This window comes from Octopus bimaculoides, chromosome 5 (assembly GCF_001194135.2).
Source record: "Octopus bimaculoides isolate UCB-OBI-ISO-001 chromosome 5, ASM119413v2, whole genome shotgun sequence".
NCBI lineage: Eukaryota > Metazoa > Mollusca > Cephalopoda > Octopoda > Octopodidae > Octopus > Octopus bimaculoides.
In genome coordinates, this window is record NC_068985.1 from 18,107,891 (window position 1) to 18,122,633 (window position 14,743).

The 14,743-nt window shown below is 35.5% G+C and overlaps 1 protein-coding gene across 2 annotated transcripts in view; it reads left to right on the top strand.

Moving 5' to 3' along the window:
• LOC106871752 (putative protein TPRXL) overlaps positions 1-14,743 on the top strand; it is a 47,833-nt gene that overhangs the window by 24,381 nt on the left and 8,709 nt on the right. The window contains exons 3-4 of one of the 2 annotated variants that reach the window (XM_014918382.2): positions 8,312-8,437; positions 11,402-11,438. In XM_014918382.2, the coding sequence (XP_014773868.1) occupies positions 8,312-8,437; positions 11,402-11,416 (141 nt within the window). In that variant the 3' untranslated portion in view covers positions 11,417-11,438. The remainder of the gene's footprint in view (positions 1-8,311; positions 8,438-11,401; positions 11,439-14,743) is intronic. The other variant, XM_014918381.2, reaches the window with a different exon arrangement.

The following is a 14,743-nucleotide window of genomic DNA, read 5'->3' on the forward strand; positions in this document are numbered from 1 at the left end:
GTGTGTGTGTGTGTGTGTGTGTGTGTGTGTGTGTGTGTGTGTGAACGGATTTGTGTGTGCTGGTTTGTTTACGTCTCCGTAATTTAGCGGTTCGGTAAAAGAGGGCGATAACATAATTAACAAATTGCTCGGCTAAACTGTTCAAGGCAGTGCTCCTGCATGATCGCCGTTCAATGAGTGAAATAAGTAAAAGATGAAAGATGAAAAAATTCTTCTGTTCTGACAATCACAACAGAAATGTTATGAAAACTTTGAATTCACTGCAAAGAAGTATGTCGTTCAGATAAAGACATTTTACATTGGTGGCCATCCAGTAGAAAAAGCAAATGATTTGTCCATCCCCACCTACATCCCCAAAAATATCATATTACAGGTCGCTATTCACCTGAATGCAAAATCGTGGAACTCTCTTATGTTTCCCACAATCATTATTTGTTTCCAAAAAGTTAGTTTGACAGCCATAGACACTGAAGATGCTCATTCTACCGAAAAGCAAAGACGTAATTATTCTTGTTTCCATGGTGGCAGAAGAACAATTTGAAAGAGTGTGTTGCTCAAAATGATGATCCGAAGAGTTACAACTAGAAGAGTTGGTTGTGGTTGCTTCGTTCATAAAAGATTATGCCAGATCAATCTATAGTAATGGTGCCAGTGATGTCGATAAGTAAGATCTCAATACATCTCAACAACAGATGTTAGACTTAATCTGTCAAAAGTAACACAATTCTGTGAAATCCTCAGAGCTTTTATGCTTGAAGATTTGTTTAGACTCAACAGAAGCAAGAAATCGCAGACAAGGACCACATTATTTGTGCACTGGGTGTCATAGTTATACTTAAGACTTCATATTTGTGTAAACTACATACTTATCACTTGTGCAGTTTGTATCAGAAATGGATTAAAACTAGAATATTTGAACAAACGAAAGAGAAATTGTTGCAGAGCAATTGAAAAATCATTTGAAAATGAACAAATCTTTTTATGATAATTCATTAGTATTTTAACAAATAGACATATTTCCTACTCTATTCTGTGTTTTGAGTTCAAAATCACTGAAGTCAGCTTTACATTTCATCCCTCCGGGGTCCATAAAGTAAAGTATCAGTCAGTACTGGGATCGATTTAATCGACTTTTAAAAGTGGCGAGTTGCCAGAATCGTTAGCACACCGGACAAAATGTTTATTAGCATTTTCGTCCGTCTTTGCGTTCTGAGTTCGAATTCCGCAGAGGTCGAGTTAATCAACTTACGCCCTTGCCTTCAAAGTTACTGATTTTGTGTCCAAATTAGAAGCAATTATTTCCTACTGCTGCAAATCGACATTTTCTTCCCTTATTTTTAAATAAAATATCACAAAACGAATTTTGTGTTATTATATAACCCACACATATGTAACAAAAAAAACTATGCTTTACTGTTGATAATGTACTGAAATATAGTAATTTATCACCTACGACGTGAATTAGTATGTTCAGTTTACATAATTCGTTTTTCTCAGCGATTATAAAGAATTAAGCAGAATCGAGTATTAATTTTATATCAAATGTCGATGGAAACCTTCCTCCTTAACAAAGTATTTAGATTCTCCTTCAGAAAAGAAGCCCAAGATATAAAAAAAAAAATCTACTGAACAAAACAGACGCTAAACTAATCAGCAGCAAGAATTCAAACAAACTAATAGACGAAGCCATACGGACACGAATATAATCTAACAAAACACATCAAATACACAAACAACACATAAAGTGTATCATTTGAATTAGATGCATACTATGTATTAGAATTAAAAAGATTACGCATCATCGAAAAATCTCATAAAGCAGGAAACGAAATTCATTACACAGAACTATAAACCAACGCTAATACACTAAAACAATACAATAAAATTGAAAATTACAACGATAACAAGCCAGGAGCATGTAAGACTGCCAAAAGATTTTTAAAAAAGCTTAATGACCAAAGTGATTAATAAATTTGATTGCAAGCGTGAAAGTTCTAAACCTCAGATTCCAACTGTTACATTGGTCATACAATATGAATGTATGCATAAGGCGGCGAGCTGGCAGAAACGTTAGCACGCCCGGCGAAATGCTCAGCGGTATTTCGTCTGTCTTTACATTCTGAGTTCAAATTCCGCCGAAGTCAACTTTGCCTTTCATCCTTTCGGGGTCGATAAATTAAGTACCAGTTTCGTACTGGCGTCGCTCTAATCGACTAGCCCCCTCCCCGAAAATTTCGGGCCTTGTGCCTAGAGTAAAAAAAATAAATAAATAAAAATATGTATGTATGTATGTATGTACGTACATACATAATTGCTTGGGACAGAAGCAGTATTACTACCAAAAGGCAATCTGTATATCTAACTTAACATGGATGTATTGTTAGAGTGCCGAATACTGCGTTATTAGCTTTGAGATGACCTCTCATATGGACGCCTGGTGCAAAAAAGTACACATACTTATATCGCTGGCAGACAAGAATCGTATTTTTCCCGACGTGCTAATGATTCTTATTTCTTTATGCCCACAAGGGACTACACACAGAGGGGACAAGCAAGGACAGACAAACGGATTAAGTCGTTTTTATATCGACCCCGAAAGGATGAAAGGCGAAGTCGACCTCGGCGGAATTTGAACTCAGAACGTAGCAGTAGACGAAATACCGCTAAGAATTCCAACCGGCGTGTTAACGATTTTGCCAGCTCTCCGACGTGCTAATGATTCTCTGACGAGCTAATGATTCTGCCAACTGGTCGCCTCCAAGGATGTTAGGGTATTGAAACATGTTATCGACCTCGAAGAGATAAAAGGTAAAGGTGGCTTCGACGAGATTTGAACCTAGAACGTAAAAAGACGGAAGAAATACCGTGAAGTATTTTATCTGACATGCTGATCCACAACCCATGCATATGACTGCATACTATTATTTGTAATTTTGGGACAAGGACAATAAATTTATGGTGGGGTGGGGTGGGGTGGTGCGGAAAATCGATTACATCGATACAGTGCTCAGCTAGTACTTTATTTTAGCGACCCCGTAAGTCGACTTCAGCCAGAATTTGAACTCCGAACTCAAAGAGACGGACGAAATGTCACAAAGCAGTTTGTCCATCGTGCTAGCGATTCAGCCGGCTCGCGACCTTTACTACTACTACTACTACTACTACTACACCCACACACACACACATACACTTACACACGCACACGAGGTGGGGGCTGAAGAGTTTGGGGCTTTAAGGATATCGCGAAAGGCCAGGTTAAAGGCTCAACCTTCCGAGTTCTTTTTACAGGGCTTAGAAAGAATAAAGTACCGCTGCAATAAGTGTGTGAATAAAATCATGATTAACTGATCCTCCTATATTTCCTTTTACCCAAAGCCAGGAACTTTTCAGCACACACACCCCTCGTGTGTGTGTGTGTGATAAACCCATCTCATCAGAAAAAATTCCTCCGGTACATCGGCTAATGTGTGGCTGCCACAACAGTTTCACCTCACAAGGAAACACATTTTATTATAACAATGTATTGTTTTGAATACACCAGGATAGTATAACATCCAGCGAGAAAGTCATTATGTCAAAGTAATATTCTTTGATAAGAGAATAGATTCTACCTAGATACATCTTCATCACAGTATATATATTATTTTAAATTAGTATAAGTTTATATTGCATTAAAACTATATATCTTCATTGCATCAATATTTAAGCAGAACTTCAGCAAAAAAAAAAAAAAATAGTGTATCGGGAAATAATAGGTTGTTGTTGTTGTTGTTGTTTTTTACCAGACGATAATCTTTTCACGAGGCATTGAATTAATGTTAAATTCATGAAGTCAAGTTAACGACGCTTAATCGCTTGAACTGTGCATTTTCAACAAAAAATGTAGCGCACTTATACACATTTATCAGTCCAAATAGTACACTAAAACGGGAGAAAACACTACAGTTGCAACAAACAGCAAAAATTTAGAGTCAATTAAATATTTTTTAACCTAATTCAAATTCGAAGCTGGAATTGCTCGAGTTTTTTTTTTCTTTTTTTTTAATGCTATTAAGACCGTTTTTTGATTTTCTGGAACTCTGCTACTAGTAGTAGTTGGTTGATTTTATCGCCCCTCCATTCAGACACTTACTGGTATCTCCTTCTCTTGTCACCCGTAATTGAGTCCAGTATTCCCGGTTCCAGCAATAACCATCATTTCTTCCACAGCAGAGCGTCATTCCCTTAGAATTCCTCCTTTTGCTTGCATATGTTTTTGCTGCCACCACTCATATGCAAGTGTTTAATAAGGTGTTTAACCACACCGATCTCATTGATCGCAGTGATCCTTCAAAGGCCATGAATACACTGCCTCTCTGAAGACTAATCCAATATAAAATATTTGGCTCCATATGTAGTATGGCTGTTGACTGCACAAGAATGTGAATATTGATAAAACCCACTTAAAGGTATCAAAATATATATACTCAGTATTAAAAAAATTACCAATTTTTATAACATGTACCCAAAGTATCTGAAAACGAGTACATCAAAAATGGCTCTCGAATTAAAAAAAATAATACGTCAGTTTGAATGTCCAAACAACACAAAAGAAAATGCAACTTCAAATTTATCAATTCACGGAAGTCACGATACAAGAATTATGGTTGAATAATATCAGAGATCAGTCTTCCACATTAATGAGCTAATGTATTTTGTTAATTGCTTATGTTATTAACTACGTATATTTGAGAGAAAAAAAGTCCGAGGATGTTTAATCTTTATCGAAGAGTCGATTGGAATAAAGGTAGCTTTGCTATCAAACAAAATCAGATACTTCTTAAATCTGTATTTGTAGCAGACATGCATTGCCTATTTGATTTAGCAGTTAAAAATACTAATAAATCACTCCCTGCCTAACAAAAGCTATGACACGAAGGTGTTTTATTTAATTAAAGCTAAAGTAAATTTATTAAGCAAGGCAAGCCATAGTTGTTCAGCGAAATGGCGAGTGAAAAGATAGCAACCATTAAAAGTGATAACAAGTAACAAGAAAAGAATAAAAAAGAATTGAGAAATGGATATCAAGCCAGAACTACTACTCTTCACTCCTTTAAGTTGATATTTCTAGCTTTAAGTTAAAGAGATTTTCACCGGAAAGTCAAAGAAATGCTCTACTATTAGTGATGGTATTTTTTTCCACACAAACCACCATTTCTAACATCGTTTTTCTCTCCTATACGTCCTCCCAGCACCCGCTCTTCTCTTCCTGTCTACGGACAAAGCATTTTTTAAATTTAATTTCTTTTCTGCAATCCCTTATTAACACTTCAATTTCTTTCCTCCTGTAAATTATTATCCTTTACAGTAATTTAATTATCATCTCCTTCGAGTTTTTATTCTTTAAATGAGGTGACAAGATGTCATATCAAATGCTGTTTTCTGCTGTTTGTATAGATCTGTTAATATAGATCTTCTAGCTAGCCTTTCTCAAATCTCTCTTCCTTCCATTCTCTTTCTCATTTCCTCACGTACTCATACACGTTTATACATGCGTACAGATACTATTTTTGTCATAACGTATTCGTTAATGACAAGGAAAAAGAAAAAATATGGCCAAATGAGAAATTGTAGTTATTCATATCAGTGACATTATTCTATTAGAGAAAGGCTCTTTAATCAGAAACTGCGAAGCTCTAGCAAAGACACGTCTTTTCAACAAGGCATATCCGTTGAAGGATGACCATGTTGCGTCAATAGTTTTTCCGCCGTCAGCAAATTGTCTAACAATATACTTCCCTCGATTCTCTATTGTTGCTACTTCTTCTTTCCGGACTGGAGCTGACGGCATAAATTAGCAAACCAAACAAATTTTTCATAGAGAAAATATAATTAAATGATTTTAAAATTGGTTACTGATTAAATGATAATTAAAATGGCAATCAGAGTCAGCAGCAAACAGGATGAAGAGATGTTTTCCTTCATTAAATGTTAGCCAAGTTATCTGAAAACACTGAGACCAGACTAGGATTTACGCAATTCATTTAAATTACACCCTAAACAGAAAAAAAATGCATCTATACGGGAATACGATCTTTTTATATCATAATAGATTGCATTTGATTCTTAAATACAGAGGATAATATCAATAAAATATAATAAAGTCTGTTCTTTTCTGTTTCTTTTTCTTTCGTTTTTTTTTCCAAGTAGAGGGTGTAGTAGTCATATACCACATGGATTATAATGTAATGCATAATAATAACTATCTAGGTTGAATATACCTCTACATGTGTGCACAAAATCTCTCTCACAACCACACACTCACCCACAAATTATATAGTTATATATACATACCCACACACACACATACATACACATGTACATATGTGTGTGTGTGTGTGTGTGTACATACATATATATATATGTATATATACATATATACACATATGTATGTAGGTGGATAGATAGATAGATAGATAGATAGATAGATAGATAGATAGATAGATAGATAGATAGATAGATAGATAGATTAGACAGACAGACAGATAGATAGATAGATAGATAGATAGATAGATAGATAGATAGATAGATAGATAGATAGATAGATAGATACCAATTTGGAAAGAAATTCAGCTTTTGATTTAATGAATATGTGTATCCACGTATGGATTTCTATAACAGATAATGTCTGCACTTCATAAAATATAGTTGAATAAACTTTACAATTTTTACATTATGCATGCATACATGTATGTATGTACGTATGTATGTACGTATGTATGTATGTATGTATGTATGTATGTATGTATGTATGTATGTATGTATGTATACACGCATGCATATATGTACGTATGTATGTTGATATGTATGCGTGTGAGGGCGGCGAGCTGGCAGAAACGTTAGCACGCCGGGCAAAATGCTTAGCAGTATTTCGTCTGCCGTTACGTTCAAATTCCACCGAGGTCGACTTTGCCTTTCATCCTTTCGGGGTCGATTAAATAAGTACCAGTTACGCACTGGGGTTGATGTAATCGACTTGATCCCTTTGTCTGTCCTTGCTTGTCCCCTTCTATGTTTAGCCCCCTGTGGGCAATAAAGAAATAGATATGTATGTGTGTATACACGCATGTATATATGTATATATGTTGATATGTATATATCAAGAATACATGTATATATGTATGAAACCAATGAGAGAATATATGTATATATTTAAAGACATCACCAAAAATATCCAATAAGAATTACATACAACTGAAGCTACAAGAGTCTCGGTAAAATTCCATTGAATTACAATTTAATTCTACAGCAATCGACACAAATTCGATAGATGGCCCTCTAAAATATATGTTCAAGAGGCGATGTGTACACATATTGCCTGGCAATGTTTACGTGTGTGAGTGTATGTATTTGTACCTCATCCTCTTCTTTAAAACATACTTGTTTTAAAATCATAACGTGTTCCAATTATGCCACACACACTGCCTACGGCTATTGATTTAAAAGTCGTCTCGTTGAATTGTTTAGACAGAAAAATTTTCAAATTTTTCCAGAAGTATCTGCATGAAAAAAATTAATAAATAGTTAAGTGCAGGCTACAATACTTTGGTGAGTCGAGCGTAATTTTTAATTAATTATGATTAAAATTCTAATGAATAGAAAAGTCATCGATGTTAATGAAAATTATTCTCAGAAGAAAAGGAGAGAAATTGCAAAATTTCAATCGGTCGATAGATATTTTAAAAACGGAGATGGAATGGGAGATGTCAGATCCTTGTCAACTACGGTAAAAACATAGGACATATTTCAGTCTTATTGGACCTCTACAGCAAAGCATAGGCAACTCAGTGGCTGCCAAGATCTTAGAACGACTAATAGTTACAATCTGTATGTGTGTGTGTGTGTGTCTTTATGTCTGTGTTTCTCCCCTTTCCATCGTTTGACAACCGGTGTTGGTATGTTTACGTCACATAGAGTAAGTGCCTGGCATAAGAAAAAATAAGTACTATGGTCGATTCATCCGACTACAATTCTTCAAGGCGGTGCCCCAGCATGACCGCAGCCTAATGACGAAAACTAGTAAAAGATAAAATATAAATGGTTATTATACTTCTATGTATTTTTTTGCTTACTGTTTCCTTTTCTTTGTTTGCTATTTAATGGCTATTATATGAGTCACCGTTATTACTGCTGCCACTTAGAATTCTACAATTATAACAACTAACTCTAAATTTAGTTTGTATCAATGTAGAATATTTTAACTGTTTCAATCGATTAATTCTCTTTCACTTTGCTGTTGTTTTTAAAATAATGACTGGGGTCTTTCTTTAAGGTCTGGTTTCAAAACCGGCGTGCAAAATGGAGGAAGCGAGAAAAACACCTCCCATGTAACTTACTAGGGTGTCCCACCTCAGCCTACTCTCCACAAACAGCAACGCAACATCATTACGGTCTTTTGGTAAGTAACACCGATCGCAATTTATTTAATAATTTTTAATTATTTCTGTTTTGTATTTGTTTTGCGGGGTTCTTAATGTGAAATCGTGAGCTGAAACAAGTTTTCTGGTATTTCGGAGGGGGTCATCTAGCCCAATAATAAACATAGACACTGGTTATATTCCAACTGTATAATTATTATTAATCAATAAGTTAAGGCAACGAGCTGGCAGAATCGTTAGCACGCCGGACAAAATGTTTAGCGGCATTTCATCCGTCTTTAAGTTCTGAATTCTATTGACCCCCGAAAGGGGATAAAAAGATAAGAACCAGTTGAGTACTGGGCTCGATGTGAACTTAATGACTTTGTGCCAAAATTTGAAACCATTATTAGTCAATAAGTTAAGCATTTAACCAATTAACTAATCGGTTATTTGATTAATCGTTCGAACAATCAATCAAGCAGATAGATTTCACAAAGTTCTTTTGTCATTATTCACGACTGAATGGTTAACTTGTTGACTAATAATAATAAAAGAAGTGAAATAGAACGAGTGCGTGTATTTGTTGTGGGCACAAAAAATATATTTTAATTATATTTTCATTTGAATCTGTTGTCAAAAGTGAATTATTACGATAGAAAAATTTCCTTTGTAAATTCCATCTTAAAATAGGCGCAATGTGTGCTGCAGCACTGGGACCCATAATGTAATTTTGTCACATTGCGATATAAATGGAGGCCCACTTCTTCGGTACAGCGATCTGGATCATCATTGTCTAACAATGGCCATGTTTCTAGTCTCCATAAAATAATTTTCTCATTAAAAGCTTGACTCGTATATTTTATTTTCATGTTATGTGTTGCGGTTTACGTGTTGTCCTCAGCAATAATTAAAACTTGTTACAGTCAAGTTTGAACTTTTATCTTTACTAAACGATCCTTCATTTTGTAAAGCTTACAATTTAATCTCACGTATTAACGGTTAGCCTCAGCCTTAAGTAAAAAGCATGTTGGGTTAAAAATACCATTGGGTAAATAAAAAAGATCGAGAACTTTTTTTACCCAATGTATTATAAGCTGTTATTTATAGCTATATCCACTTCGAGATTCATCTTTAAGTTATTTATTTCATATCTCCGCGAAGCGTCAATTTATTCATTAATCCAACATAATCTCTAAAATCTACAACAGTAACTGCCTTACTTTCATTATTTCGGATATTTCGGACAGTTCCAAGTACCTTCTTTTCCAGTCTCATCAAGTCGAATTTCATTAAATACCCCTTATACCTGGGACACCCTACATTGTTTATTATTTTGAGAGTTCGCCTGTACATTTTGGATTCTGTTTATATAAAATATAGGCGCAGGTGTGGCTGAGCGGCAAGAGGTTTGCTTCCCAACCACATGGTTCCGGGTTTAGTCCCACTACGTGACACCTTGTATCTTCTATAGCCTCGGGCCGATGAAAGCCTTGTGAACGGATTTGGTAGACGGAAACTGAAAGAAGCCCATCCTGTATTGGTGCGTGTGTGTGTGTGAGCGCGCGCGCGCGCGTAAATGTCTTTATGTCTGTGTTTGTCCTCCACCACGAACCGGTGTTGGTGTGTTTACGCCCCCGTAACTTAGCGGCTCGGCAAAAATGTCCGACAGGATAAGTACCAAGCTTTAAAAAAAAAGTACTGGAGTTGATTTATTTGACTAAATATTCATCAAAACGATGCCCCATCATGGTCGTAGTCCAAAGACTGAAACAAGTAAAAGATAAAAGAATATATGGAAGATGATGCCCTGTAAGTTCCTTCATTTGTTTAATCTGTAGTATTTACCTTCGATCAAAAATATTTCTGTTCCCTTTTATCGACAGCCTTATAAGGCCGGTTACTCGGTTTCCAAAGCGTATAAAGTGACCGGGATCATAACATTCTCCTGAACAGGACGCCGGTCCGTTGCGGGGCTCAAGGCCAGAGGAGAGGGGACACGTCGATTACATCGACCCCAGTACGTAACTGATACTTCATTTTTATCGACCCAGGAGGAATGAAAAGCAAAGTTGTTCTCAGCAAGATTTCAACTCAAAACAAAGAGCAGGAAGAAATGCCATGCTTAGCATTTTTGTCCGACATGCAAAAGATTCCACCAGCTCGCCACCTTCGACATTAAATATACAGCAAAGGAACTGGTTATTTCATCAAAACCACGTTTTACGTTTGTAGAATTAGTTTGATCTCGGGAATATTTTAACCAAAATTAATTTCATTGAACAACATTTGCCAGTACTTCAATCCAAGCTCAATTTTAAGCAGGTCTTACGAACCGATTCAATTGTACGTGTATGCTACATCGCCTAATATATACTACATCAACTAGTTTTGATAAATTTGCTCAGAAACTCTAAAATATAGAAATACACGCAAATTTCGAATAAATAAATATGGTAATCCACTTGAACATTGGACATGACTATCATACAATGAAATAATAAACAATGGCACAACTGCTCACTTCATAGTTACATTTTTCCATGTATTTTTTCTTTCTTCTTCTTTATTTTACTGAGATATATAGTGAAACGCGCTAAGTATCTTATACTCTCTCTCTCTCTCTCTCTCTCACACACACACACACACACACATACACACACGCACGCACATACACATATTCAAGCATGTATGTGTGTGTGCATGTGTGCGTGTGTGTGTGCGTGTGTGCGTGTGTGTGTATGTGTGTTTGTGTGTGTTTAAACAAACAAAAATGAACAGAAAATAGCTAAAGACAAATGAGAAACGAATCGATACCCAGTAATTAACGTAGTAATAATTAGCGTTATGCCTCTGGCACTATTCCGCGATTTTCCTATTCCGCGATTTTCAGTCTCCTTTTATAACCTTATAAGTTTACACACATTTTCAGAATCGCTCCATTCCAGCCCAGCAAAGTGTCAGAAGCCGTCTAGTTAACACCTTTTTATATTTGTTCTCTATAGTTATATCGGAAATGAAAACTTCTTTGAATTCGCTGAGGTAAGTAGAAACAAATAGTTAAGTAATTGTGTGAAATCTCGGAAAATAAACGCAAGTCATGTTTATTGACTTGTTCAATCGTTTCATTGCTGCTAACTTACATTTATGGCCCTGGATATGACTTTAAACTGCATCCAATAGTGGGACCCTGGTAATGGAGTTCCAAGGTTGTAAGGAGTAATTATTGTTCTCGTGTCTACTCTGAACCGAGTAGTAACATCTATCAGGGTCCCTGGAATGGATTAATTAGTATGTCACAAAATTGCCTCTGGAAGAAGGTGATTCACAGACACCCCAACAGACCCAGGGCAGATGAGGCCCTTCAGCTCTTTAGCTGCTCATCTAAGAGAAGATAACTAAGAGAAGATAACTAAGAGAAGATAACTCCCTACAAATCCTGCATCCAGATTGGGCTCATGGCACTTGTTGCACCTGAGCAGTACAAGTTTGGAGGACGAGAAAATGGCACTGGTTCTGCACGAACCATGCGCTTGTAGGATAATTTATTGTTTAAAAAATGTAAAGGGAGTAAACCCCTAAAGAAAATCTAGAAGGAAGGACCCTAAGGCAGATATGTGTAGTCATACTTAACTAATATCTGGCATCCCCTTTGACTCTATAGATACTGCGAATGTATTGACTTGTCTTGCCTTTGTGGCGCATCCAAGAGTGAAGAGGTGGTGAGTGTATTTGGGGCTAGGTACTTGCTTCTGGAAATAGCTTAGGCACAGCAGAGGTGGTTAAGTCCCTGCATTACCCTCAAGCAATGACAAAAAAGGCCAACCAAATTTATTGACATAAGCCTAAACTATTTGTATGTTTGTAGACATACAATATTCTTCAGATATCCCTAAATGACCATTTAGTGACTTGACTTCTAAATGAAAACATAGTGAGAGCACTCTATTCGTGCCCACCATTTAAGATTGAATATAAATCCAGTTCTTTTTTTCTTTTCAATTCAAATGGATTTTACCCTCATAATAAGGCACACCACTACCATTCTGGTGATTACATTTTAGTCATTCATCATGATTTTGAGAGAGATTAGAAACCAATACTTCTTTTGTTGGAGTCAAAATACTTCGACTTTACCGATTTTTTAAACTATTGAATCTAGTTTCACTGTTTCACTGAGAAGATCTAATAAGATCTGTTTTTTTATTACCCATGCGGGCTAACATAGAGAGGAAGAAGATCTAATAAGATCGAGACTTTCCCGAAGTTTCCAGTGCGCTGCTAAAAGTTAGATTTGATCTCCGCAAAATATCTTATTTAAATAATTAAAATTTTGTCTCCCTATTCTTCTTTTCTACTTTGATCAGTTATTCAAACACTTGTCTCTAATATAAGCACAAAGCCGGCAATTCTAAGGAAGGAAAGATTTTCAATTAAATTCATACCAGGATTTGACTGATACTTTATTTTTATCGAAAGGATAAAAGCCAAAACTGACTTCGGCGCAATTTGAACTCAAAATGCAATGAGCCAGAAGAAATGCTGGAAGATATTTTGTCCAACGCTCTAACGATTCTGAGAGCTCACCGAATAAATCAATGAAATAATAATTGCTCATATCACTGACGGCGTAATTTTTATTAATTAAAATTTCTTTATTTCAACGTCAAGTATGCATTCACGATCGCAAGGTCGAGGTTTCGATTCCCGGACCGGATGTGAATTGTGTTCTTGAGCAAAACACTTTATTTCACATTGCTCTGCAATCATTTTAGCATCTGGCATATTACACACTGTGCACCTGTACAAGCAATGTCGATTTGATGGAGGAAATAAGTTAAAATACAACACAAACTTTTGATCAAGAAATTGAGGAGCCCTCATCTATCGTTTATGGCAGGAGAATCCACAATTAGGATAATTATATATCTAATTAGTAAAAAAAAAAAAGAAATTGAAGCGCAAATTAGTGGCTACAATCAACTCCATCAGATTATTGAAATTTACATTTACTCTGTCGGAAATAGAACTGGCATTGTTGCAAAATATGTAATCTTTCTCGAAACTGATTGCTCATCCGATATCACCTTCCTGTATTTAAGTAATTTATTGAACTTTTAGTGCTATGTTTTCATCTACTTTCTCCAAAACTTGTAATCTCGGATATCAAATTGCATAATAACTTCAAATAGAAGTGAACTGTCAAGCCCTTGTTAGGTGTTTATCCACTGAACCAGTCTTTTACTGGGCCGAAAGGCCAACTGAAACAAAACCGAATCACCACTTCGATTCCTTGGCAGACTCTCTTCTTCTCGTTGCTCGACATTTGAAAAGAATAAATTGCACGTCCAATTGTTCACCGCTCTTTATTCTACATAAAGGTTCGTGATGTTCATCAAATAAACTGTGGAAATGCCACAAAGGAAAATTATTAGGTCACTAGGTCAAGTTTGGGCTGGACAATGCTTTATATATCTAAAAACAGACAGACAGACAGATAGATAGATAAATAGATTGATTGATTGATAGATAGGGTGGAGGGAGAGAGAGAGAGAAATTAATTTCAAGTTTTAGTGATTCGAGTTTTAATAAGGTACCAAGTTACATTGAGTCAACGACTCAAAATTTACTGAACTGATAAGTCATTAATCACTGACGCAATAGATTTATACAGAAAAAAAAAAGCGACATCGCGTATTATTCGGTATATAACACAATTCAGGTCTACCAATAAGTGATACCCGCTTACAAATGTACTTTGAGAGGCGTAAAAATATATAACTTTGTTCGGATATAAAACAGGAATACATAAAAAGAAAATTATGATATGCATGTATGCATGTGTAAATTAGAGCGTATGTTGTATTATATTTAACATAATGTCTACATTCCGGGTTCTCCATTTATTTTCTAAAATTTCATTTTTCTTTATCTATCTGGCTATATGGCTTTCTATAATCTTATTCCAGTCCCCCCTTCTTTCTCTCTTTCTCTCTTTCTCTTCCTTCCTTCCATTCTTTCTTCCGGTCATACACACTCCGTTATCTTCGTTTTTTAGTGAAGAAAAAATTTCATTAAAAAAATGTAAATTGACACATCGTTATTTTCTAGTAGAAAAAAAAATCAAATCAAAAGCCGTTTCCATTTTGATCAAAGAAGAAAGTAAACCAATGTTGAAGATAATACAAAGTAAAATCTAAAATATGGAGATAAATAAGTATATCATATCTTGTGTATAAGCGTGCGTGTACATACATACATACATACATACATACATTAATGCATAAATATATAGATGCATGTCAAAGAGTGTGTGTATATACATATATATATATATATATATATAT